This window comes from Callospermophilus lateralis, chromosome 12 (assembly GCF_048772815.1).
Source record: "Callospermophilus lateralis isolate mCalLat2 chromosome 12, mCalLat2.hap1, whole genome shotgun sequence".
Lineage (NCBI taxonomy): Eukaryota > Metazoa > Chordata > Mammalia > Rodentia > Sciuridae > Callospermophilus > Callospermophilus lateralis.
The window spans coordinates 25,923,084-25,950,769 of NC_135316.1; the positions used below are offsets into that span (position 1 = coordinate 25,923,084).

General features: G+C 38.1%; 1 protein-coding gene, 1 non-coding gene and 1 pseudogene across 6 annotated transcripts in view; all 3 read right to left on the reverse strand.

The window, feature by feature from the left end:
• Positions 1-18,548, reverse strand: part of Pspc1 (paraspeckle component 1) — a 93,031-nt gene extending 74,483 nt beyond the window's left edge. For all 5 annotated transcript variants that reach the window (XR_013092884.2, XM_076872517.2, XM_076872516.2 and 2 more), the window contains exons 1-2: positions 18,024-18,548; positions 7,304-7,605 (exon numbers count right to left, since the gene is read on the reverse strand). Coding sequence is in view for 4 of the 5 variants with exons in the window: in XM_076872517.2 (XP_076728632.1) it covers positions 7,304-7,605; positions 18,024-18,395 (674 nt within the window). In the remaining variant the exon portion in view is untranslated. The remainder of the gene's footprint in view (positions 1-7,303; positions 7,606-18,023) is intronic.
• A 5,587-nt stretch (positions 18,549-24,135) lies between these two features.
• LOC143411821 (ubiquitin-conjugating enzyme E2 variant 1-like) lies at positions 24,136-27,466 on the reverse strand (annotated as a pseudogene).
• On the reverse strand, positions 25,560-25,633 carry Trnad-auc (transfer RNA aspartic acid (anticodon AUC)). Its single transcript has one exon. It is a non-coding gene; the product is annotated as a tRNA-Asp (tRNA).
• Positions 27,467-27,686: the final 220 nt, after the last annotated feature.

Here is a 27,686-nt window from a genome sequence, read left to right on the forward strand (position 1 = left end):
AATTCAGAAAAGAATTAAAACAAGTTCAAAATATACTTTTAAAGCATACAACTCAGTAATTTATATGCAACCATCACCACAATCTAATTCCGTAAGATTTTCATCACCGAGAAAAGAAAACCTGAATGTAATTAGCAGCCATTTCTCTATTTCCCTTGCCCTGATCCACTTTCTGTCTGTATGATATATCCTCCCTTTAAAAACACCAACAAGGCTGGGTGCAGTGGCACATGCCTATAATCCCAGTGGCTCAAGAGGCAGAGTTCAAAGCCAGCCTCAGCAATTAGCAAGGCACTAAGCAACTCAGTGAGGACATGTGGCTCAGTGGTTGAGTGCCCCCCGAGTTCAATCCAAGGTATCCCCCCCCCTCAAAAAAAAGCCAAACAAACAAAAAACTATTTGCCAGGAGTGGTGGTAAACACCAATAATCCCAGTTACTAATAAAATTAGTAGAAGCTGACACAGAAGGATCCTAAATTCAAGTAATTTAATAAAGCCTGTTTCAAAATAAAAAACAAAAAGGAATAGGGATATAGTCAGTGGTAAAGCATCCTTGGGTTCAATTTCCAGTACCAAAATCAACAAAACTCTTATTGGGCCACTGATGTAGTTCGTGGCGGTAAACTTGCACAGCATACATGAGGCCCCAGGTTTCATGGCCAGCAGCACTAAATCTAAAGATAAATAACAAAAACTATTGAGCATCATAATATATACTTCCACTATTATGTAATAATTCCCTTTGGGAAATAACTACATAACAATCCACAGTAAATGCATTTTAACTGATCTGATCAATTCTCTATTAATTTATATTTGTCCTAAACCATTAGAAGTCAGAACTAAAATGATAGCTGTGCATGGTGGCATGAGCCTGTAATATCAGCTACTCAGGAGGCTGAGTCAAGAGAACTGCAAGTTCAAGGCCAGTCTGGGAACATAGCATGACCCTGTTTCAAAATTAAAAGGGCTGTATGCCTGTAATCCCAGCCAACTCAGGAGGCTCAGGCATGAGAATCACCAAGTTCAAGGCCAGCCTCAGCAATTTAGTGATACCCTGTCTCAAAATAAAAAGTAAAAAGGGCTGGGAATGTGGTTAAGTATCCCTGGGTTCAATCTCTCTACCAGATGGATAGATATATAGACAGACAGACAGACAGACAGCTGCATATATAGCTCAGGAGTAATATGTCCCCGGGTTAAATCTTCAATACCAAAAAATAAAGATGCAGACATAGCACTATTATATGTAGGTTTTTAATTCTCCCTTTCTCACTTTTTTTTTTGCCTCTTTTGTAATTTCAAAATAGCATAAGAATGTAATTTATACATACTTTTGTACAGTATACTATGTTGTTTATCCAACACCATGTATAATATGTAGCATTTTATGGCAAATTTAAAGATTTTCCTTTCTTCTCTTTTTTTTCTCTCTTGATACTAAGAATTGAACCCAGAGACATTCTACCACTAAGCAATATCCCCAGTCCTTTTTATTTTTATTTTGAGACAGGGTCTCACAAAGTTGCCCAATCTGGCCTCAAACTTGTAATCCTCCTGCCTCAGCCTTCCAAGTAGCTGGAATTACAGATGTGCAGTATGCCAACTGCCTCTAAAGATATTTTCAAGAAAAATTTTGATCTTACAAGATATTTACAGGGTTGGAGATGTAGCTCAGTAGTAGAACACTTGCCTAGCACGTGAAAGGCCCTGGGTTTGATCCCCAGTAATGGGGGGAAAAATATTTAGATTGTAATCCCCTATGGTATCACTCCTGAGCAATTTACTCAAAAGACTTTCAGAAGTAATGCAGCTATAAGTCAATAAACATTTGATTGCCTCATATGAACCAAGACCACAAACAAAGTTAAACAAAACAGTCCCTGAAATCTTCAGACTAAGAAAGAAGATAATACTACTCAAATTATGAGCTAGAATGGAACAAACTAGAATGCTGTCATAGACAGTAACAGGAAAGGGTCTGGGATTGTGGCTCAGCAGTAGAGCACTTGTCTAACACATTCGAGGCACTGGGTTTGATTCTCAGCACCACATAAAAATAAATAAATAAAGGTATTGTGTCTAATTACAAATAAAAAATATATTAAAAAAAAGAAAATAACAGGAGGATTAGAGATATGCTCAGTAGTAGAGCATTTGCCTATTATGCACAAGAACTTAGGTTTAATCCTTACCACAGAACTAGAACAAGGCCAGGCACAGTGGCGCACATCTGTAATCACAGTGGTTTCAGAGGCTGAGACAGGAGGACCTTGAGTTCAAAGCCAGCCTCAATAAGGGTGAGGCACTAAGCAACTCAGTGAGTGCCCTGTCTCTAAATAAAATACAAAATAGGGCTGGGGAGGTGGCCTAGTGGCTGAGTGCTCTCCAGTGTACAAAAAAAAAAAAAAAAAAAATTAGAATAAGAATGAGAATAACAGAGGGACTACAGTTTAGACAAGACAGTCAAAAGACTTCCTCTCCACCACATATTTTAGCTGGCACTACCATGCAAACAGCAGAAGAGAAGAGCATTCTGAATTCTCTGAGATGCAAAGCTTCTAAGCAAAGAGAATCTGTAGGCAGCATCAATCACCCCACAACATAAAAAGCAAGGGACCTGATACCAGACTAAACTTATTATAGCTATAATTCAACTTACTACAACTAACTGCTATACAACTTTAAGCATATAACTTTACATTTCTGGGTCAATTTTTTCACATGAAAAATAGGACAAATAATAACCAGTATTACAGCAAAAATCCAAGAAACCATGATTATGAAATATCTCTCAGATAATAAAATGTTCAACACCTTGCCAATTCCCTCAAAACCATTCTTCAAGTTGAGTGTGGTGGCACACACCTGTAATCCCAGCAGCTCAGGAGGCTGAGACACGAGGATCTCAGGCTCAAAGCCAGCCTCAGCAACTGCAAGGCACTAAGCTACTCAGTGAGATCCTTCTAAATAAAATACAAAACAGCTGGAGATGAGGCTCAGTGGCAGAGTGCACCTGGATTCAATCCCTGGTACCCCGCCTCACCCCAGAAAAAACTGTTCTTTAAAATATAAAATTTAAAAGTTACTTATGAGAACTTGTTAAATATTTACCAGTGTGGCTATCACTTTAAAAAACACCAATTCATCAAAGCTTGCAATAGAAAAAAATACAAATCACATGCTTCTCCCATTTCAAGAAATGTCTTGCCCATTCCTTCATTCATTCATGAAATAATTACCACAAGCCTACTATGTGACCAGGTATCATTAGAGTATAGGTGTTGTTCCCAGCACTGCAAAATAAAATTAAAATGAAACACAACACAGGTGCTGGGATTACAGAGTTGGAACAAAACAAACCCCTGCCTTCATGGAGCTTACATTCTATTTGCAGAGAAAGACATACAAATTAGAGGCTGGCATTGTGGCTCAGCAGTACAGCACTCACACAGCACATGTGAGGCCCTGAGATCGATCCTCAGCACCACATAAAAAACAAAGATATTGTGTCCAGCTACAACTAAAAAATAAATATTAAAAAAGAAAGACATACAAATTAAAGCATGGGCACTATGAAGAGAACTAAAATGAGAAGTGAATCCTAAGTGATGATACAGAGGATGGTTACTTTAAAATAGGATGAGCTGGCCAGTTTCACATTCCTGTAATCCCAGCAATTTGGGAGGCTGAGACAGGAGAATGTCAATTTCAAGGCCAGTCTCTGCAACTTAGTAAAACCCTGTCTCAAAATAAAACATAAAAAGGGGATGAGGATGTGGCTCCGTGGTAAAGTATCCTCAGGTTAGATCCTAGATCCAAGTACCCAAAAAAATTAAAAAAAAAAAAAAAAAAAAAAAGATAAGATGATTGGTTGGCTTCTGTAAAGAGAACTAATTTTAGCAAAGTAGGAAAAAAATGGAGCCAGGCGCAGTGGCACACGCCTCTAATCCCAGACTTTGAAGGCTGAGGCAGAAGAATCACAAGTTCAAAACCAGCCTCAGCAATTTAGCAAGGCCCTGAGCAACTCTGTGAAACTGTCTTTAAGTATAATACAAAAAAGAGTGGGGATGTGGCTCAGTGGTTAAGCGCCCCTGAGTTCAGTTCCTGGTACCAAAAAAAAAAAAAAAAAAAAAAATGAGGTTTATCCCAGTAAGGGAAGAAAGTTCTCTAAGCAAAAACAGTAAGACCAGAGGCTGATATCAGAACAAGCTGGCTGTGTTGTAAAGCAGCAGAACTATTATGAATTTCAATTTTAGCATGAGTGCTAAACCGTAAAAAACAGAGTGAAAAATGTTTTACAAATATCCAAACCTCTAAAGACCAAAGAAATATTATTTTAAATTCAATTTCCCACACCCTAAAATATTTGAATATTTCACAACCGATGGCTGACCGCACCACATGATAAAGAAATACAAAAATCTGCCAGGTATGCACATACCCACAATCCCAATGGTATAGGAAGCTCTGAGGCAAGAAAATCCCTAATTTGAGGTCACCCTTAGAAATTTAGTGAGGCCCCAAGCAATTTAGTGAGACCTTATCTCAAAATAAAAAACAATTAAGTGCAAGGAATATAGCTCAGTGATGAAGAGCTTCTGGGTTCAATCCCCAGTACCAAAAAAATTAAAATAAGCTAAATTTAAAAAACAAAGAATCCGTCATAGAACAGTTTTGAAAAAAGCGAAGTTGAGGGGCTGGGGATGTGGCTCAAGTGGTAGCGCGCTCGTCTGGCATGCGTGCTGCCCGGGTTCGATCCTCAGCACCACATACAAACAAAGATGTTGTGTCCGCCGAAAACTAGAAAATAAATATTGAAAAATTCTCAAAAAAAAAAAAAGAGCGAAGTTGATTGGACACGGGTGGGCTTACATCTGTAATCCCAGTTACTCAAGTGGCTGAATGAGGAGAATCACAAGCTCCAAGCCAGCCTGGGCAATGTAGAGAGACCATGTCTAAAGATAAAATAATAAAAAGGGCTAGGGATGTAGCTCAGCAGCAGAATGCTAAGAGTTCAATCCCCAGTTTCAAAAGAAAAGTTAGATGATTTACACTCTCTAAGTTCTCAAAGCTTAAAATAAATTAGGTAATTAACTAAGTAGCTTTAGAGCAGATACAGTGATAAACAGAACAGAAAGGAAAATAGATTCAGGCATGCCAGGTAAGTACTACTGAGCAACAACCCCAGATCTTTTCTTCCCCCAGATTTCCAATTTTGACAAAAATGCAAATAAGAAAAATGCAACTATAACTATAACTATAACCTTTTCCAACTGTACTTCACAAAATACAAAAACTTCTGCTCTTTGGAAATCAGTGGTAGATCACTTGCCTAGGACACATGAAAGCCTAGATTCAATCTCCAGTACTTAAAAAAAAAAAAAAAAAAAAAAAGGAAAGCCACAAAGAGACATATTCATAATATAGACATGTGCTGGGTTTCTGTTCTCGCCACTAAAAGGCTCAGGGGTCATGCCAGTTAAACTGGGCTAACTGGGATGCACGAAATAACCACACAAGAGACACAAATATCTTTTTCTTTGGGGTCGCTGTGACGGCTCCTCTGACCTTAAGGGTCCGCAGAAAGAAAGAGAGATAGCACATGCTGACCCCTTTTATTAAGGGAAGTTATTCAAATGAAGCAAGGGGTCAGGTTTCAGGGGGCTGAGTCTAGCTTCATGATGTCCACTGTCAGCAGGTTGACTGACCCTGAGTAGGCCACACCCAAGGACACAGTAAGAGAAGGGGACACACACAAGGTACTTCCATGGAAGATTCTATTCTAAACAGGTCAAGGGGTTATATTACAAAGGAACAGGTGAGCATAGCTTCACCCATGGGGCTGTAGCAAGACACACCCATTTCTGTGACTGAGCGCCTCAGCACCCAGCCGGGGAGTGTAACTCAGTCACCGGTAAAGTTGGCCTCCCATAGACATGTACCTAAAATAGATAATTTAGTAAAAAGACAAATCACTCAATTAGAAAATGGCCAAAACATTTCAGATACTTCATGGATATATAACTTGCCAAAAAGCATGTAAAAAAGATGCTTATCGTTAGCCATCAGGAAAATAAAATTTTAAACACAATAAGATACTACTATATTCACTAGAATATCTAAGATTAAAAATGCCCAGAGACTGGAGGAGGCAGAAAGATAGCAAGAAGACCCTCAGTAATTTAGCGAGACCTTGTCTCAAAAATTTTTTAAAGATGTTAAAAAAATTTAAAAAGGACTAGGAATGTAGCTCAATGGTAAAGCAACCTTCAATCCCTACTATCAAAAAAAAAAAAAAAAAAGAGGAAGAAAGGCCAGAGCCTCTCATTTTTGGGATTCAAACACCTTGGAAAACAGTTTTGTCAGTTTTTGTTTTTTATTTGGGGGATTCTGGAGGAGTACCAGGGGATTGAACTTAGGGGCACTTAACCACTGAGCTATATTCCTCGCCCTTCTTTTATTTTGTGATAGGGTCTCACTAAGTTGCTTAGGGTCTCGCTAAATTGCTGAAGCTGACTTCAAACTTGAGATCCTCTTGCCTTGGACTCCCAAACCACTGGGATTATAGGCAGGCACCACCATACCCAGTTAGTTTTAACAGTTTTTTTAGGAAAATGAACATATAGCAACTTACCCCTAAGTATATACCTAAGCCACATGAAAGCATAATGTTCAAAAGAAGACTTGTACACAAATATTCATAGTGGCTTTATTCACAACAGCTGGCCAAACACCAACCCATAAGTCACTGGACAACTAGATATGGTCATAAAACAGAACATAATTCAGCTATAAAATACTATACACACATTGATAAGGATGAAATCTCACAAACACGCTAAGCAAGAGAAACCAGACACAAAAGAGTACATGCTACATGATTTCTATTAATAAAGACTAAACTTATCTGTGGTAATAAAAAGATTAATATCTACTTAGAGCAGGGGTAAGTAGTAGAGAGTAAGTACAAAGGGGAACAATGCAACTTTTGGGGGACAATGGAAATGTTCCATATCTTGATTATAGTGGTAGTTACATGGTTACAAACATTTGTTAAAACTTATTTGGCTCAAATTATACCTCAATAAAAGCTAAAATTTCTTAAAGGATTGTTTTATATGATTCGTAAGTCCTAGTAAGCAATACATAAAAATTCCTTTTTCACATTCATCAATAATTCATTCAATACCTACTTACCATATGCCAAGACAGTATGAATTGTAAAGGAAGACACAATTCCAGAACAGAGAGAAGACCATATATAACTGGACAAAAGAAGGACGAGATACTTAAAACTTACGTTGTTAGCAAGAACGCACCATCACCACATCTTTCCAGAGCCTTTCGTGCAGGAGGTTTTGCTGCAAATTCTACAAAACCTTTTCCTGTAGCTCTACCACGATCATCCACAACCACAACGGCTTTCTCTACTGGACCAAACTGGGAAAATGCTTGTTCTAGAAGCTCATTGGAAACAACTGGAGAAAGGTTCTTGACCGTTAGGGCTGCTCCATGTGTAGCAAAACGAATTCGGAGAGGTCTACTCTTCAAAATGGTGCCATCCAGCTCTGCTTTTGCAATTTCAGCCAATGTTCTGGATTCCTTTTTAAGAGGAAAAATCATTTTTAAAGATGATAGTAACAAAAAAATTTAAAACAGTGGCTTGCTTCTAAGGAAAACCAGGTAATTTTAGGAAATGGCTGATTTTCTTATCACTTGCTTTTTATTAGTTATTCAAAGATCATTGTGCACACTAAATAAAAAATCCCAACCCACTGTCCTGTTAAAGGTCATTATATAGCCAGGCATGGTGGTACATGCCTATAATCCCAGCAGCTCCAGAAGTGAGGCTGGAGGAGGTTGAGGCAAGAGGATCACAAGTTAAAGGTCAGCCTCAGCAACTTAGCAAGGTCCTAAGCAACTTAGTGAGACCTTGTCTTAAAATAAAAAGGGCTGGGGATGAACCTGTGATAAAGTGCCCCTAGGTTCAATCCCCAGTAACATCATTATATTATAAAGATTAATTGCTCATAAATAAATGAACAGTTGTAAAATACTCAAAGCAGTTATCTTTTAAATATCTCCTACATAGAGCAGGGGTGTGGCTCAGTGGGAGAGCACTTGCCTAGCATGGGTTCAATTCTCGGCACCACATATAAATAAATAAATAAAATAAAGGTTAATCAACAACTAAAAAAAAAAAAAAGAAAAAAGAAAGAAAAACTTGCGATCACTGTGCACTGCTGGTAAGAATAAAAAAACGATATTGTTAAAAGCCAGCCTCACCAATAGCAAGGTGCTGGGCAACTCAGTGAGACCCTGTCTCTGAATAAAATACAAAGAGGGCTGGGGATGTGGCTCAGTGGTCAAGTGCCTGAGCTCAATTCCCAGTAACTCCACCATCAAAAAAAAGACATTGTTAAAAAAAAAAAAAAAATTCCTACATATATTAAACATATAATTACTTTTTGAGACCAAGTGCCATTTACTATGAACTATCATAGAAAAAATAATTCTCTGTGCCCTCAGTTTTTTTATTTTCTTAGTTGTTGATGGACCTTTATTTTATTTATTTATTTGCAGTGCTGGGAATCAAACCCAGTGCTTCACACATGCTAGGCAAGTGCTCTACCAGAGACACAACCCCAGCCTGTGCCCTCAATGTTTTTGATATTATTATCTCAAAGCCTCCCACCTCTCCTCTGACAAATTCCTTTTCTTTTTATTTCTACTTTTTTTATGTTATCTGTAGAAGTTACTATTAGGTCTTATTAACTACGCCTCCTTCATCAGCTACACATTTTTCACTATCATACGGAGAGAAGCAAACACGCACATTCGTGGGCTGTAATAAATCTATTGTACAAACAAGTGTGCCTAAACACTTTTTTTATAGGTATTTTTTTAACATTTATTTTTTAGTTGTAGGTGGACACAACATACCTTTATTTGTATGTGGTGCTGAGGATCGAACCCAGTGCCTCACATATACAAGGCAAGCACGCTTCCTCTGAGCCACTACCCCAGCTCCCTAAGCACTTTTAATTTTTATTTTTTAAAAGAGAGAATGAGAGAGGGAGAGGGAGGGAGAGAGAGAGAGAGAGAGAGAGAGAGAATTTTAATTTTCATTTTTTAGTTTTCGGCGGACACAACATCTTTGTTTGTATGTGGTGCTGAGAATCGAACCTGGGCCGCACGCATGCCAGGCGAGCACGCTACCGCTTGAGCCACATCCCCAGCCCCCCTAAGCACTTTTAAATTAGAAAAAAATGCTCATTACTGAAAACACAATATAATAGAACTTCCTTGATTTGGAGAATTCAAAGTTGGTGTAGAACAGGGGTATGGGTGTAATTTAGTGATAGAATGCTTGCCTAATATTAGTGAGAAAGTTGGTTGGATCTACAGGGCCATAAATAAGTAGGTGTAGAACACAGGTATCTAAGATAACAGATAACAAACTGGTAAATTTCATAAAGATATGCTTTTTTCATTCAATCTCTAAAATGGTCTCAAAAGCTAGAAGTTACTGTCTTCATAAAATACTTGTATGTTTTTCTTTCCTTCCTTTTTTTTTTTTTTTTTTGATGGCACCAGAGAGTGAAACCAGGGGCGCTTAACCACAAAGCCACAACCCCAAACCTTTTTTATATTTTTTTAATTAGAGAAAAGATCTCACTAAGTTGCTTAGGACTTTGCTAAGGTGCTCAGGCTGACATTGAACTAATGATCCTCTTGCCTCGGCCTCCCAAGTCAGTGGGATTACAGATGTACACCATCGAACCAGGCCACGTTCTATACTTTCTAGCAGACAGTGTTCAACAGGTGTACAAGTCAAGATTCACCTACCAGTAGATTTAAAATTTGCACCTTTGGGGGCTAGTAATAAGAGTGCTTTCCCTGAAGGCACAAGATTCTGTGTTCAATCCCCAGCACTGGGGAAAAAGAAAAAAAATTTAAAGGGGTTAGAGTGTGTAACTCAGTGGTAGAATGTGTACTTAGTAAGCATGAGGGCCTGAATTCAAACCCTAGCAACAAGAAAAAAGTTTATACTTTCCATGTTTTAAATGGTTTTAAAACAGTTTTCTCAGCCTCAACATTAATATTATGGATTGGATAATTCTTATTACAGGGGACTGTACTTTGCCTATAGGCTGTTTATCAGCATTCCTGACCTCTACTCACCACAGATTCCAGTAGAACCACTCCCCCCAGTTGTGACAACCAAAAATGTCTTCAGATATTGTCAAATATCCTTGAGAAGAAAAACTATCTTACTTGAGAAACAGTGTTCTAAATGTATACCATAAAAATCAATTAATTACCTCTCTGTAAAAATCAAGTATCTGTAAAAATCAATTAAAATTAAGTAGTTAAAATGAGAACAAAGATTTCACGACTCAGAAAAATAAAGTATAACTTTTATCAAGTAGTTACTACAAACCAGTCCTTATCCCTTATTAAAAATACATATATAGGGGCTGAGGGGGTGGCTCAATGGTAGAGCACCTGCCTAGCATATGGGAGGCACTAGGTTCGATTCTCAGCACCGCATATAAATAAATAAAATAAAGGTCCATTGAGAATTAAAATAATAATAATAATAATAATCATGTTTTAAAAAATACATATATATATATACACTACATATATATACACACACACACACACACACACACCACACACACACACACACACACATAACCAGGGGTATAGCTTAGTGGTAAAGTGCTTGTCTGGCAAGTGTGAGGCCTTGGATTTGATTCCCAGAACTTCCCTGCCACCCCCACAAAGTCAATCGGTTAGTGTGTGCATGTGTGTATATATGTGTATACATTGCTTTCATTATCCTCAAAAACTTATAAAGTACGTATTTTTTCTGTACCCATTTTACATAGAGAAACAGACCTACAGAGGTTAAGTAACTTGCTCAAGATCACAGGTGCTCATTTGAACCTATACAGAATTCACAATTTCCACAAATCTACCATAATGCTGCTTCCCACCTTTGTATAAACTGAAGGGAGGGAGAAGGAAGGGAGGGAGAAGGGAGGGAGAGAAAGGAGGGAGAGGGAGAGGGAGAGATTCCTCTGTTTTTAAATGGAAAGAAAATATTTGCAAAACATTTATATAAAAAAGAAATTGTGGGCTGGGGTTGTGGCTCAAGTGGTAGAGTGCTTGCTTAGCATTTGTGAAGCACTGGGTTCCATCCTCAACACCACATAAAAATAAAGATATTGTAACCACTTAAAACTAAAAAATAGATATAAAAAAAAGAAATTGTAACAATGATTTTTAAAACACATAAATAAGAAAATAACTGATTGTCAAATGAGTAAGACTTGAACATTCACTTCACCAAAGAGAATGGATAGGGTTAATAAACAAAAAGATATTCAACATCATCAGGCACTAGAGGAATACAAATTTAAGCCACAATGAGATATCACGATACACTTATTTAACATGACAAATTTCGTAGAAGACAACACCATGTGTTGAGGAGGATGGAGAACAATCAGCAATTGCTGGTGGCAGTGAAAAACTGGATAGCAGCTGCTAGAAGGCCTGTAATCCCAGCAGCTCAGGAGGCTGAAGCAGGAGGATATCAAATTTTAGGCCAGCCTCAGCAACTTAGCAAGGTTCTTAGCAATTTAGCAAGACCCTGCCTCAAAAATAAAAAAACAAGGGGCTAGGGCTGTAACTCAGTGGTGGAGGTACTGTGTTCAATTCTCAGTACCACATATAAATAAAATAAAGGTTAGTCAACAACGAAAAAAACAGAAAACTTTAAAATAAATAAAATAAAAACAAAAAAGGGCTGGGATGTGGTTCAGTGGTTAAGGACCCTGGATTCAATCCCCAGTACCAATAAAAAAAAAAAGAAAGAAAGAAAAAAGTAGATAGCCACTTTAGTAAAGTTTCAATATGAATTTAAAAATACACATAACCATATAACCTGAAATAGCCCACTCACCGCCATTTAGTGAAGGGAAATAAAACTGTATGTTCATTGAAAAATCTATGCACAATTTTTATAGTGGCTTTATTCATAATCATGTAAACCCAGAAACAACTCAAATATACTGCAACAGCGTGAAAGACAAGGTGCAGTGGTGCATGCCTGTAATGCCAGCAATTTAGAGGCTGAAGAAGGAAGATCACTAGCTCAATGTCATCCTCAGCAACTTAGCAAGGCCCTAAACAACTAATGAGACCATCTTTCAGAATAAAAAAGGGTCAGGGATGTGGTTCAGTGGTTAAGCGCCCACTTAACCCTGATTAAATCCCTGGTACACAAAAAAAAAATTAGAAGAAAAGAAAAAAGAACAAAAATACAACATTGCAAAGTACCAAGGGCACAATGCTATTTGAAAGAAGATTGAGCCAAGATTACAGACATTCTAAGAAATATGTAAAAACAGAAAGCAAATCAAAATCAGGGCATAGGGCATAGACAGTACCTAGGTAGCGATGGTACAACTGCTTTCTAAAACCAAAGGGCCTTGATGGAATATAAGGAATCACAAAGTTGCAAATGGCTACCACAAGATTCTAAATGACTGCTCTAGGACTGTTCAAACTATGATCCAATGATTTCTATTTCCGGACTCTTTCCAAAGCACATGAATTTTTCTATTACTATTTACTAGTTGCTTAAAAATCCCCACTGTAGTAGTTTAAAGTTATACAAGTAGAAGGCAATTAATTAATTGGTGCAAACCAGAAATAGACCTCAATCAACAGAAAGTTGATGAAATAACAACAAGAGCAGTGGTGCATACCAGTTAATTCTAGCAATTTGGGAGGCTGAGGCAGAGGCAGGAGGATCTCAAATTCAAGGCCAGGTTTTATTTTGAGACTGGGGACATCACTCAGTGGTAGAATGCCCCTGGGTTCAATCCCCATTTACCATAGAGAGAAAGAAAATCTAACATGAAAAGATGTTAAAGATAACATTAAATTAAAAAATCAAATCACAATGAATGTGTGCCATATAATTTGATTTTTATGGAAAAATTACACAAAGTATGCCAGACATCCAGATACTTTGGAGTCTGAGGCAGGAAGACAACAAATTTGAGACTAGTCTTCGCAATTTAAGGAGACGACCCTATCTCAAAAAAATTAAAAGGACTGGGGGTGGGCTGGGGATGTGGGTTCAAGCGGTAGCGCGCTCGCCTGGCATGTGTGCGGCCCGGGTTCGATCCTCAGCACCACATACAAAGAAAGATGTTGTGTCCACCCAAAACTAAAAAATAATATTAAAAATATTTTTAAAAAATTTTTTAAATAAATAAATATTAAAAAAACAACAACAGAAGTCTAACAAACAGAGACACAGTGACACACACATATAATGCCAGCTATCTGAAAGGCAGAAACAAGAGGATTTCAAGTTTTAGGCCAGCGTAGGCAATTTAGGCAAACCTGTCTCAAAATAACAAAAAGGACTGGGGATATAGCTTAATGGCAGGACACCCCTGGGTTTAATTCCCAGTCCTTGTGTCTTCTCTCTCTCTCTCTCTCTCTCTCTCTCTCTCTCTCTCTCTCTCTCTCTCACACACACACACACACACACACACACACACACACACAGAAAAAAATAAGAGTTCTCCTGAGCCAGGCACCTTGGCAATGCCTGTAATCCCAGGAACTCCAGAAGATGAGGTAAGAGGATCAAAAGTTTGAGGCAAGCCTCAGCAACTTAGTAAGATCCTCACTAACTTAATGAAACCTTGTCAAAATAAAAAAGGTTGGGGATACAGCTCAGTGGCAAAGTGCCCCTGGGTTCAATCCCCAATAAAAATTAAAAAATAAATTTAAAGAAAAAGGGCTTGCCTAGCATCACAAGGTCCTGGGTCCAATCCCTAGTACCATCAAAAAAAAAAAAAAAGAAAAAAGAAAAAGAAAGACTACCACTCTCACACTTTCCTGAAATACAATATGACTTAAAATTGTACAAAGTACATTCAATAACAAATCTATAATATTAACATCTATCATTTCATAACTTAAAAAAAAGAGGCAAATGGGGGCTAAGTCCCTAATGACTGACTAAAAGTAAATTCAGTTGATTTTTAACTTTAAGTGGTTTCCTAGAAAAGTTGGCTTCTTAAACTTGACAAGCATCAGAATAACAGAGGGCTATTTAAAACAAGATATTTGAGCCCCACTCCCAGAACTTCCTGATTCAGTAGATCTGGGTTGGGGCCCTAGTATTCACACATCTAACTGATTCTCAGCTAATAGATACGGTCAGATTACTTGAGGAGGTATAAGGTCACCAAGGCTAGCATGTATTGTGGGGGAAACAATTTAAGCAGCCTCTGCTTAGTCCAGGGAAAGATCTAAAGATACTAGTCTGGGCTGGGGATGTGACTCAAGTGGTAGCGTGATCGCCTGGCATGCGCTGGGCGCTGGGTTCAATCCTCAGCACCACATAAAAATTTTAAAAAAAAGATATTGTGTCCACTTTAAACTAAAAAGTAAATTTAAATAAATAAATATACTAGTCAAGAACCACCATTTGATAAATCTGTTTTATGAGGATAAAAACAAAAGTTCAGGCCAAACTAATACGAGTTTTAGGTAAATCAAACTAACTTCAGTTGCCTTCTTCAACCAGGCTGTGTTAGAGCATCACTATAGAGTTAGGGCGAGGTAATTAAAAAGTCCCAACACTTTATGGAAAAAAAAAGAAACAGAAAACTAACTTTAAAATGTGCAAAAAAAAAAGAAACAAAAAACTAACTTTAAAATGTATAACTTTAAAAAACAAATGTACAACTTTTCAGATCTATCCAATCTAAAATTATCAATAAATAACCAAAATCTAAAATTCCACAATAAAATATGTCTAAAACAATCTATTTCATCTCTAATGTACCATATGCTAACAATATGGATTAGGACTATGTGTGTAAGAAACACTTAAATTGTTTCTCCACCACTCAATACTAGCAATGCTGACCCTATGCCATATCGGAAAATGTTTTCTTCTACGAATTAGAATACTACAACTACTAGTTTATTTGTAATTTAAAGATCAGTTACTGAATAAATTATTTCAAGAAACAAACCAGTTATTACATCCTTGGGGATACCAGGATACCAGCTATGGTCCCCTTCTTCCTCCCAGGAGAAGTCTATTACCCCTTTTTTAATAAACCTTGCTTTATATGCTTAAAAAAAATTACACCCTTATTTTAAAAAGCCACTATGTCATATATGTTTATTCAGATCTAGTATACATTACATGATTTTTCTAAGTAGAAAAAATAATAGTTCAGAAATAAACCTTTTAAATTTACATCTTACAAACAGAATTCACATTAAACTGTAAAGCTATCTATAAAGTCAAATTCTATAAACTAAATCCTGGCTTCCAACAGACAAAACTTTACTAATTGTATGCAAAAAAATTAGTGTGCTATGTTTGGAGGAGTATATTCCAAAAGAGCAGTCAACAGCAGCCCTTCTCACCTACTAATCCCAGATTTTTTTTTAAATGAACAGTACTAAAAGTACATTGAATAAACTGTGCTGGCCCATACACTAGCCATACTTGGCTATTTAAATTAAGAGCCAGGACAGTGGAATAGGCCTGTAATCCCAGCAACTAAGGAGACCGAGGCAGGAAGATCACAAGTTCAAAGCCAGCCTCAACAATTATAGAGAGGCCCTATAATCAAGTCAGTGAGATAGGTCTCAAAATTAAAAATGGGGGCTGGGAATGTGGTTCAAGGGGTAGCACGCTCGTCTGGCATGCATGCGGCCCAGTGTTCAATCCTCAGCACCACATACAAACAAAGATTTGTGTCCGCCGAAAACTAAAAAAAAAAAAATAATAATAATAATAATAAAAAAAAATATTGGGGCTGGGGATGTGGCTCAAGCGGTAGCGCGCTTGCCTGGCATGCAGCCCGGGTTCGATCCTCAGCACCACACAAACAAAGATGTTGTGTCCACCAAAAACTGAAAAATAAATATTGAAACACTCTCTCTCTCTCTCTCTTCAAAAAATAAAAATAAAAAAATAAAAAATATTAAGTTCATTAAAAAAAATCAAAATAAATAAAAAATGAGATAGGGATATAGCTTAGTGGTAAAGTGCCCCTGGGTTCAATTTCCAGTACCATTCAAACTGCACTACCCAGCCCTCCTAGCCTCATTCAAGTGCTCAACAGTCACATGTGGCTAGTGACTACTCTTTTGGACAGTACAGATATATAACAGCCTTTATATCATTGCAGAAAGTTCTACTGCTCAGTGCTGATGGAAGGAAGGAAGGAAGGAAGGAAGGAAGGAAGGAAGTTAGGAAGGAAAGAATTGTCTATTATTAATAAGATAAAAGAAAAGCAACAAAAAGAAGGGCTGGGATTGTGACTCAGTTGGTAGTGCACTTGCCTTGCATGTGTGGGGCACTGGGTTCAATCCTCAACACTACAAAAATAAAAAATAAAATAAAGGTATTGTGTCCATCTACAACTAAAAGTAAAAAAGAAGTTAAAAAAAGAAACAAAAAGATTTTCCAGTGTCAAAATATTTATTGGTCCTGTAAAGGCTTTCAAAACAGGGAAATGTAGTCCTTCCATTCTTCCTCCTCCAAAATATCAACTTCAGAATAAGACACTGTAAGCAAGAGACTAAGGATCACGAAAATATTACATAAAATCCTTTTGGAAAGTTTATCAAAAGTTGCTTACAGTACTTCATTTTTTAATTTTGTGATGCTGGGGATGGAACTCAAGGCCTCTGGCATGCTAGGCAAGTGCTCTACTGAGCTACATCCCCAAACTTCTGCATTTACATTAAGAATTTTACCAAGTGACAGGCTGCTTCTCTACTGTACAAAAGATAAATATATCTGTTCAAAATGTACTGATTATTTACTTGAATTCCAAGGAAATATTGTTTTTTATTAATATCTTGTAACTAATTATCTTCTCTTGGAGCCACTTAAGTATTTAAGAATACAATAAATTTTCTCTACATATTAAGTTTTACTTCGTCCTCATATGAAGAGAAATCGATTTTGAAAGTTCAAGTTCCAATAAGACAGCTTCCATAAACTGCAATGAATATTAGAGTGAGGGTCTAACTAGAAAGATAACAGGAAAAAGTCTTATGTGTAAAATGTCTCCTAAAAAAGATTTTGATTGAAAAATAAACAGTATCTAAATATGAATGACAATAATGCTGTATGACTGCAACTGATGAACTCACCACAAAACAAAGGAAAATCTAATAAAAACAAATACTTTGTTCTGAGTGCAAACTGTCAAAGCTTTTTAGAATAAGAAGGAGGCACAATTTTTGCATGTTATCGGAAAATTTTTCAAAATTTAGATTTAAAGGGGACAAGACACATAATATTCCTACTGCAGGACAAATAAGTCAAACTATAATGTAATATATTGGCCGACCTCCCCCACCAAAACACAGGAACCTCCAAAAGTCGGGTCGAAAAACAATATTAGAATACAATTCAATACTATCCAATCACTGCAGGTGGAACAGTGATACTCGAGTACAGAGTTTAGGCACCTGCAAGGGTAAGGTAAAGAGAGGGCTGCACTGAGGTGAGTATTAACGGGGTTTGCTGTAAAATGCGTGCAGGGCTTATTGAAGGCAAAGGGATGTTTTGGGTAAGTCTTTAAGAAGCAAGTCGTTTGTTCCTTCAAACCCAAATTTCTGGCCAAACCGAAGCTTCCGTTCCAAATACATTTTCTTCACAACATATTTGTGCCTCGAAGAACTGTCACCCGAAAATGCCGTCGGTCCCCGCGACCCCGATCCCCCAGGTACCGGAGGCTACCCGTTCAGGCAGGGTTGACCGTAACGATCTAGCGCGCGACAGTAGGCCTGCAAAGCCCAACCGGCGCGAAGCAGAGGCCACCATACCGAGCAGGGTACCCGGGCGGTCACAATCCACAGAGAGGCCGTTCTGGACAAGCGAAGCCCCGCGGACATCCCACCGCCCTTTTGTTCCCTTGGGCCGGCGGCCCGAGACTCACCAAGCGGATGAAGCCGAAGCCACGGTCCCGGTTGATGAAGACCTCGCTGGGCTCGCCGTAGCGCTCGAAGAGTCTCTTGAAATCCTCCTCGGTGATGTCGGTGGGCAGATTCCCTACAAAGAGGCGGCAACGCTGAGTGTACGTCTTCTCACCCGGCTTTAGGAAACTCTTGATGTCAATGGTGAACCCCATCTCTTCCTCCGGGTGGTCCTCCGGGGGCCCTGGGGCAGGCGGTGCCTGCTCTCCCGCCAGCGCCAGCGCCATGGCCGCCGCGGCCACCGGCTCGTTCTCGCCGGCTGCGGATTCAAGCGCGCGTAGACGGGCCGGGTTTTTCTCAATGCGCACTTGCTTCAGGTTTCCTCTTAACATCATCTTAAGGAGTTCGCCTCAAACACCGGATACAGGCCTAGATGTATGTATGTATACGTCTCTACATGTATCTATGGAAACGAAGCAGAGAAAGTAAGGAAACTGCTCGAAGCCGGAGCCCGCAGCCCTGCCTACCGAACTAACGCCCGCGGCAGCCGCACATTCAAAATGGCGCTGCCACAAGCTGCGGTTGGGAGGAAAGACGCCGAATCTAGTTCCGCCCCTCCGCAAAGGCCGGCGTCCAATCGGCCGGCTGCGCATGCCCGGCACCAACTGAACTTTGGCCGTGTAGACGTACAACCTTGCGCGCTGTACCAAGAGCTGCCTTCTAGGGTGGGAAAGTGCAGTTTCCCATCCTAGAACACCTGGTACTGTTTGTTGTTTGTATATATGGGACAGATTATATGTACAGCAGCGAGTGAAAATACAGTGATTTGCGGGACATCTTTTTTTTTTTTTTTTTTTTTTAAGTTGTGGATGGACACAGATATCTTTATTTTTATGTGGTGCGGAAAATTGAACCCAGAGCCTCACATGTGCGAGGCAGGTGCTCTACCACTGAGCTATATAGCCCCAGCCGCTTGGGGGACATCTTTACCCTTTTTAATGTAGAACTCAATTTTCAATAACTACAACAAAATGAAAACCTGCATGTTTTGTATATAGCATTCATAAAACCCTGTTTCCAATACACTTAAAACACTTTATTTCTCTCCATTTCAAGAGCAAAATTTTTATTACATGTTTAAATAAACAACCAATCTTATAATTGTGCTGTTGATTATTGACCGCATTAAGTTTCTTATAAAATTAGCACAACCAGATTATGAGTTGCTGTGGGCCACAGACTTACAAGAACAAACTAAATTTTTTCTGTAATAACAGGTATTTAAGATTTGTGAGTCCTACTGTGTCTTATCTGAACTACTCAACCCTACCCCATGCCACTGCTACCCATAGTGAACCCTCAATGCTGTGAAAAAGAAATAAACTCGCACTCTGCAAAACAGTTCAGCAGTTTCTCATGAAGTTAAAAATATGTTTATAGTATCCATCCCATTCCTAAATATTTATCCAAGAGAAAGAAACAATGGTGTTCACGCAAATACTTGTTCATAGAGGGTTTTTTAGCAATGGATGAAAAGTGGAAACAACCCAAATATCCTTGACAGTTCAGAGGATAAACAGTAGTACATTCATGTAATAAAATAATATTCTGCACAGTCGCACATTCATATAATAAAATACTACTTTGCAATAAAAGGAATAAAATACAGACACAAGCAACACCATGAATCAAAAGGCTACATATTGTATATATTTCATTCTGGACAAGGCTGGACTGGACATTCCTGTAGCTAAGGAATATAGGTAAGTGGTTTCCAGGAATTAGGGGCCAGGGAGATGTTGACTAGGTAGAGTCAAGGGTATATTTTGGAATGATGGAACTATATCTTGATTGTGACTACACAAGTGTATGTTTGTCAAAACGTAGTAGAAGCCAGTCACAGTGGCCCACACCTAATCCCAGCAGCTGGGGAGGATCGAAAGTTCAAAGCCAGCCTCAGCAACTAATGGAGACTGCTAAGCAACTCAGTGAGACCCTGTCTCTAAATAAAATACAAAATGGGGCTGGGGACCTGGCTCAGTGGTCAAGTGCCCCTGAGTTCAATAACCTGTAACAACAACAAAAAAACTTAGTAGAATTGTGCACTAAAATGGTAAATGTCACTGTATTTAATTTATACAATGAGCATATTTTAAAACTATCCCAAAAATAAAATATGATTGAAGCTAATTACTATTTACCTTAGTCACCACACAAATTCTAATTCCCCAGTTTCTGATACTCCATACATTCCTCAATCTGACCCAATTCCGCGCATCTCTCGCAGTTGTTCAAAAACCTTCTGTTGAGTTTTTGGAAACTCACTTTATCAGCAAAATCTACTAATAATTTTTATCTCATCTTCCCTTTGCCTGCCTTCTTTAATTGGCAGATGGAGAGCGACTTCTCTTACAGCCCTCTCTAAAAGTGGACATGCTTTTTTCTCTTACATCTCATGTCACAGGATTGACTCATGAAATACAGGACATTAGTCTTTGATCTCTTGCAACTGCAAGACTATTTCCCCTCCGTTCTTTAACAGAAATCACACACAAAATCTCATGCCAATGCAAATTCTTACTCTCTCTCTCCCTTCCTCCCTGCCTATGCAATAATATCATTGTGAACGTTCTTTAAATTTATTATCACAGATATCAGGTGGACCTCAGCCCTTAGGTTTTGCTCTCTGTTACTTTCCTAAATAACTGTTTTACACTATTTTCTCTCAGCTCATACCAATACTCCTCCCCTACTCATCATAGCCAATAATATCACTTTTTGGTTTTTTGTAGGGAAAAATATTGTCAGAGTAGAATTGCCTCTTCCTAGCAGAACAAAATCTACCCGACTACAGTGGGTAGAAGTTCACCTACCTTATCTTCCCTTCCTGTAACAGTGAACAAACTACATGCTCCACTCTAAAGTCAGCCCTCATATTCGTCCACTAGATATCATCTTGTCAAGTACTTTGCTTTAGCAGTTATCAGATCACCTTCCCAAATGGTCATTTTCTTGATTGGTAGAGGAGTATTCTATTTATAGATGTCAAATAAGCATCTCAAACTTAATGTGTCTAGACCAAGATCATTTCCTTTCCCAGTCCTTTCTATTTCACAAAGACATTATCTCTCATCCACATTCTCAGACAGGCAATCTGGGAATCATACTTGACTTCTTTTCCACATACTCAATATCCAATCAGAGCCAGGCATGATAGCACATGGCTGTAATACCAGTGATTGCCATGAAGGGGATTGACTGAGACCAGAGTATCACAAGTTTAGGGCCACCCTCAGATATTTAACAAGGCCCTAAGCAACTTTGTGAGACCCTGTCTCAATTTTTTTTTTTTAATTTTTTTTAAAGGGATGGGGATGTGGCTCAGTGGTAAAGTGCCCCTGGAATTTTTTAAATCCTTAGTCACACACACACACACACACACACACACACCACAATCCAATCAGCAAATTCTTTTGGCTCTACTTTCAAAATATATCCTGAACACAAACACTCTAAGCCAATCCTTTATCATCTAATAACTATTAATCACTATTAACTACTGAAGTACTCTCAATCATATTCCTGCTTCTTCTCTTGCTCTATTAACATGTACACTCAAAATTCCTTCATCCTCAGTACCTCAGATTAGAGGCTCTAAAGAGGTAAATTACTATTAAATTAGGTCAGCATGGTGGGACTGTCTTTATAAGAAGAGGAAATTACAACATAGAGACACACATAAAGAAGACCATGTGAAGACAGTGGGAGAAGACAGACATTTGTAAGACAAGAAGTCTTGCTGACACCTTTTTTTTTTTTTTTTGGTAGTGCTGGGGGTTGAACCCAGGGCCTTGTGCATGCAAGGCAAGCACTGTACCAACTGAGCTGTATCTCCAACCCCATCCTTTTTTTTTTTTTTTTAATTTTTTTTTTTATTTAGTTGTCAATGGACCTTCATTTTATTCATATGTGGTGCTAAAAATTGAAACCAGTGCCTCACACATGCTAGGCAAGTGCTATACCACTGAACCACAAACCCAGCCCTCTTGCTGAAATCTTAGTTTTGGTCTCCACACCTCTAGCACTGTGAGGAAATAAATTTTTGTTGTTTAAGCCACTCAGTTTGTGGTGTGTGTGTGTGTGTGTGTGTGTGTGTGTTGCTGTGGATGGAACTCAGGACCTAGCCCAAGACTCAGATGCATTACAATGGAAGCCCTAAAAGACAATGCAGGAGCCAATAAAAGTCTTCAGGCAGAAGACTGCTTTTGTTTTTTTAGGAAAGTAACACTATAAGGATAGAGTGATAGAGTGCCATGGAGGGACACAGATTAGGGTGATAGAGCAGATACAGAAAATAAAGTCAAAAGTGTAAAAAAGATATTGTGAGATTGGATCAAAGAAATAGTGGGAGCATAGAAGGAAGGCTTAGTTCAGGGAAAAAAAAAAACGGTTTTGAGGAAAACTCCATAGGATTTGACTCCTGATTGACTTGGCAGAGGGAAAAGATATATATATATATAAAATGAAGCTGAGAAATTAAGCAAGGTGTCATACTGTGCTTACTAATAATACTCCAAATAAATGATTAAAATTAGAACAGTGTGGATATGGGTACAAATCAGTGGTAGTGGTAGTGCTTGCTTACCATGCACAAGGCCCTGAATTCAATCCCTATCACTGCAAAATAAAACAAAATTATAAGAGAAACAGCTGAGGCCTATAAGAGTGAAGAGAGGTAAAATGAGTCAAATCATAGTAGTGTGTGATTTTGAATAAATCTAGATTATGAAAATCCTTGTCTCAATAAACATTTGTTTTTAAAGTCAGGCACAATGGCACAGGCCTATAATCTCAGCATCTTGGGAAGCTGAGGCAGGAGGATTACAAATTCAAAATCAAACTTAGCAATTTAGCAAGGCCCTATCTCAAAATAAAAAATAAAAAGGGCTAGGGATACGGATCAGTGGTTAAGTGCCCCTGAGTTCCAACACTGGTACAAAAAAATATATATATTTGTGTGTGTGTGTGTGTGTGTGTGTATTTATGTGTATGATAAACCACCATATTTTTCAAAAACAGTTTCATAAATGGAATGTCATAATTTTACATTTGCAATTCTTTTTTAGTAGAAAACTGCAGGGCTATCATATTGGTTTCTGTATTTAATTTGTAACAAATATTGTTTGCTTTTATGAAGAAAATTACATAAGGTATATAAATATATATTATTTTTCTTTAAAAAGGAGTATTTTAATAGTCTTGTCATATTATTGTGGCTATTCTCTAATACTGCACCAAAAATGTAACAAGTGGTATTTTCTTAAATATTAGCTGCAAGTAGAATCTGAAATCATATCCATGAACTTTTAATTCTGTTTACATCAAAATCCAATGGTTTAGGCTTGTGGTTTGAATTCATTTTTACCCTGGCATGAATTTGAAACATCTGAAATTATGGATTCATTGAATGATACAATTTTCCAAAATGCTGTCACTTCATTGTATAATAACATATAAAATTATATTTGTTAATGTCATCATTGAGCTCACCAGAAAATTCTTGAAGTATCAGGAAACTATAAAGTTCAAAACAAAATATAAAAAAGGTTGGGGATGTAGCTCAGTGTAGAGCATTCTGAGGTTTAATCCCCAATATTCCCCCCCCAAAAAAAAAAAGAAGTTCCATTTGCAATTCAAACAATCACATGGGTAATTTCCTCAAAACAATCATCATACTTTGGAACTCAGCAGAAGTTCTCCATGTCTATTTCCCATTTGGTATGGTTTGAGTTCATCCTCCAAAATTCATGTGTTAGAAATTTAATCCCCAATGCAATAGTGTTGAGAGGTGGGACTATTAGGAGGTGATTAGGTCATGATGTTTCTGTCTTCATGCATAGATTAACGCTGTTATTAATTATAGTGGGAGTAATTTTTGTTACTATAGCACAACATATATTTCAAATGGACAAAAAAAAAGTATGATTTATAGCATCTTAAGACACATTGCCTTTGAATGGGAGCTTCCTTTCTATTACTTTCAGATCTACAACAGGTATCTAGAAAATCTGCTACTGTAGAAAATGAAGGCTACTTTAATTGAATGTGAGGAGGGCCTGTATTTTTTTTTTTTAATTAGTTGCTATAACACTGTTCTTCTGGTGGTTGAGAGAGTTTCATATTTTCTTTAGACATCATTAAGCCCAGCAGTTCTTACAGAATAACTTTGATGCTACATGAATTCTGTCATTTTTCTAGCACTGATATGGCTCTTGGGTTCACCACTTCATTAGGACTGTTAATTCTATTCATATTAATTTTTGTTACAAATCTTATAAAGAAGGGGGGTGCTTCTGGGTATTTAGGTCCACATTCTATTTTAAGGCTGTATATTAGGTTTTCATAAATTGTCTGTGCCTATGGTGGCTGCCATATTCCTTTGCTATGGCTCAAAGTCCTGCAGGAATACATTCGTGACAAAAAGGATAAGTTTGACCCAATTCCCATTCATTCTTGCTCTTTCTTGTCCTTTCTTGTATTCTGCCATGGGATGACAAGTTCAAAGGCTCTTTGCAAGATGCCATCATCATACCTTTGGACTTCTAAGCCTCCAGAACTAGGTGCTAAATAAATATTTGTTCTTTATAAATATCTTAGTTTTACTGGGCAAGGTGGGGCCCATCTGTAATCCCAGAAATTTGGGAGGTTTAGGAAGAAGAATTGCAAATTCAAGGTCAGTCTCAGCAATTTAGCAAGGCCCTAAGCAATTTAGGGAAACAAAAAGAGTTGCTGAGGGCCAGCCTCAGCAACTGTCTCAAAATAAAAAAAAAAAAAAAAAAATAGAAAGGGCTGGGAATGTGGCCCAGTAGTAAAGTGTCCCTGGATTCATACCCTGGTATCCCTCCAAAAAAGAAAATATGACACTTGTGATACTTTGTGTGATAAAATGGTATCTTAGCCTATTTACTGTTATAACAGAAAACAGAGTACCCAAGACTAGGGGTGGTTTTTTTTAGAGGGACAGGGTAATGGGGATTGAACCCAGAAGTACTTAACCACTGAGTCACACATAGGCAGCCTTTTTTATTTTTTGAGACAGGGTCTCACTAAATTGCTGAGACTGGCCTCACACTTGCAATCCTCCTACTTCAGCCTCCTAAACCACTGGGATTACAGGAGTGTATTACCCCATCTGGCGCAAAACAGATTTTACCATTAGAAGTAACTACACTGTTGAAGTATTAGCATGATTAAACTGAAGATTCTTTTAGTTGATGCCCTTCCATATATTCTTCATCTTCAAGCCTTTTTTCTTTCTTTTTTTTCTTTTTCAGTACTGGTGATTGAACCCAGGACCTAGCACACGCAAGGTCAAGTGCTTTACCACTGTCCTATATCCCCCAAACTTTTAAAAGTGTTTTATTTTGAAATGGGGTCTGTCTAAATTGACCAGACTCACCTAGAACTGGAAGTCCTGCTTCAGGCTCCAGAGAAACTGGGATTACAGGTGAGTGCCACCATGCCCAGCTCACCTTCAGGCCTTTTTTTTTTTTTTTTCCTTGTGGTACTAGGGATTGAACCTAGGGCCTTATGCATGATAGGCAAGCACTCTACCAACTGAGCTATATCCCCAGTCCTCACCTTCAACCCTTTTGCAAACATCAGCCAGATAGTATAAAACCAGAATCAGTAGTAATTAACAAAGGTTATTTTGTAAGAAATATGAAGATTACAGAACTATGGATCACTTTCCTTTTATACACCTCCATAAATCTCCTTATATTTGTTGTCACTCTAACAATGGAGAGTAACAAAGACTTAGTTTATTTTTTAGTATTGGGGATTGAACCCAGCAGTGCTTTACCACTAAGTCACCTCCCCAGTCCTTTTTTCTTTTCTTTTCCTTTTTGGTACCGAGAATTGAACTCAGGGGCACTCAACCATTGAGCCACATCCCCAGCCCTATTTTGTATTTATTTAGAGATAGGGTCTCACTGAATTGCTTAGCACCTTGCTGTTGCTGAGGCGGGCTTTGAACTCAAGGTCCTCCTGTATCAGCCTCGAAGCCTCTGGGATTACAGGTGTGGGGCACCATGACCAGCATAAGACTTAGTGATAAGTTTAGATTGGGGGTTTCCTATCAAGTTCGCTTCCATTAGAATAAATCTCCATCTCAAGAGTTCACACTTGTTTCTAAAAGAAAAATATCCTCTCCACATATCTTAGAAACATCTACTTGTTTTTTCCAGATCTTTATTCAGGTGAGCTTAATCGTGTTAAAGAATCACAAATAGTTTTTCTATATTTTACAATCCTCTGTGTTTTTCTTTTTTCTGATGTTACTGGGGATTGAACCTGGAATGCTCTACCACTACAGTATACACCCAGCCTTATTTATTTATTTATTTATTATTTATGTATGTGGTACTGGGGGAGGAGCCCAGTGGTGCATTACAACTGAGATACATCCCACTCCTTCACCATTCAAAAAATACTTTTTAAATTGTGGATGGACACAATACTTTCATTTTATTCATTTATTTTCATGTGATGCTGAGGATCGAATCCAGTACCTCACATGTGCTAAGCAAGTGCTCTGTCTCTGAGCTACAACTCCAGCCCCCACAAACCCTTTTGAGACAGCATCTCCCTAAGTTGCCCAGATGGCCTTGACCTTGAGATCTACAATATCTTTTTAGATTTCCAAACTTTTAAATATTCATTTTTTTTTTAAATCTTGGGCTGTGGCTCTGTGCTTCCAATGTTGTATTTATATTATTGTTTTATTCATTCACTTTCTCTTCTCTGCCTTGGACTCTTCCATTGATTACCTTTTATATACATGCTTTTCCAAGGGCACAATCTTTATCAGTTGAAAATAATTTTACAAACCCCTATATACTTATACCTGTATCTGCTGATGACATGTATCTACACTTGCTTTATCACATATCTATCTACCCATCTATTCATTAATCCATCTTATTTTTTGGTACATTTCAAAGTATGTAGTATGTGCCTTGTTTTGAAGTAACATGTTGAAGTTGTGATGCTTTCTGAGAATTTTTTTGGTGTAATTTCATTCTCTCTTTCTGTTCTTTTATTCTTCTCCTCCCTTTTATCTATCTATCTATCTATCTATCTATCTATCTATCATCTATCCATCCATCCATCCATCCAAACCAGGAATTGAACCTAGGAGCGCTTAACCACTGAGCCACATCTCCAGCCCTTTTTTTTATTTATTTGGAAACAAGGTCTCACTAAGTTGCTTAAGGTTTCACTAAGTTGCAGAGACTGGCTTTGAACTTGAGATCCTCCTGTGTTAGCCTCTGGAGTTGCTGGGATTACAGGTGTGTGCCACTGTGCCCAGCTCTCTCTTTTCTGTAGTCTTGGGGATGGAACCCAAGGCCTTATACACAATAAACATGCATTCTTGCACTGAGCTATATACCTCAAGCCCCATCTCTTGTGGCTTTTAATTTTTAAGAGTTTGCTTTTTTTTCTTTCAATACCTTTATTTCTATTTATTTTAACAGTGCTGAGGATCAAACCCAGTGCTTCATACATGCTAGGCAAGCACTCTACCACTGAGCCACAACCCCATCCCTTGTCTTTTAATTTTGCATAAGATTTGGCCTTGATATTTTTTCTGTTGCTCACTTGAAGGCAAATTTATTTTCACC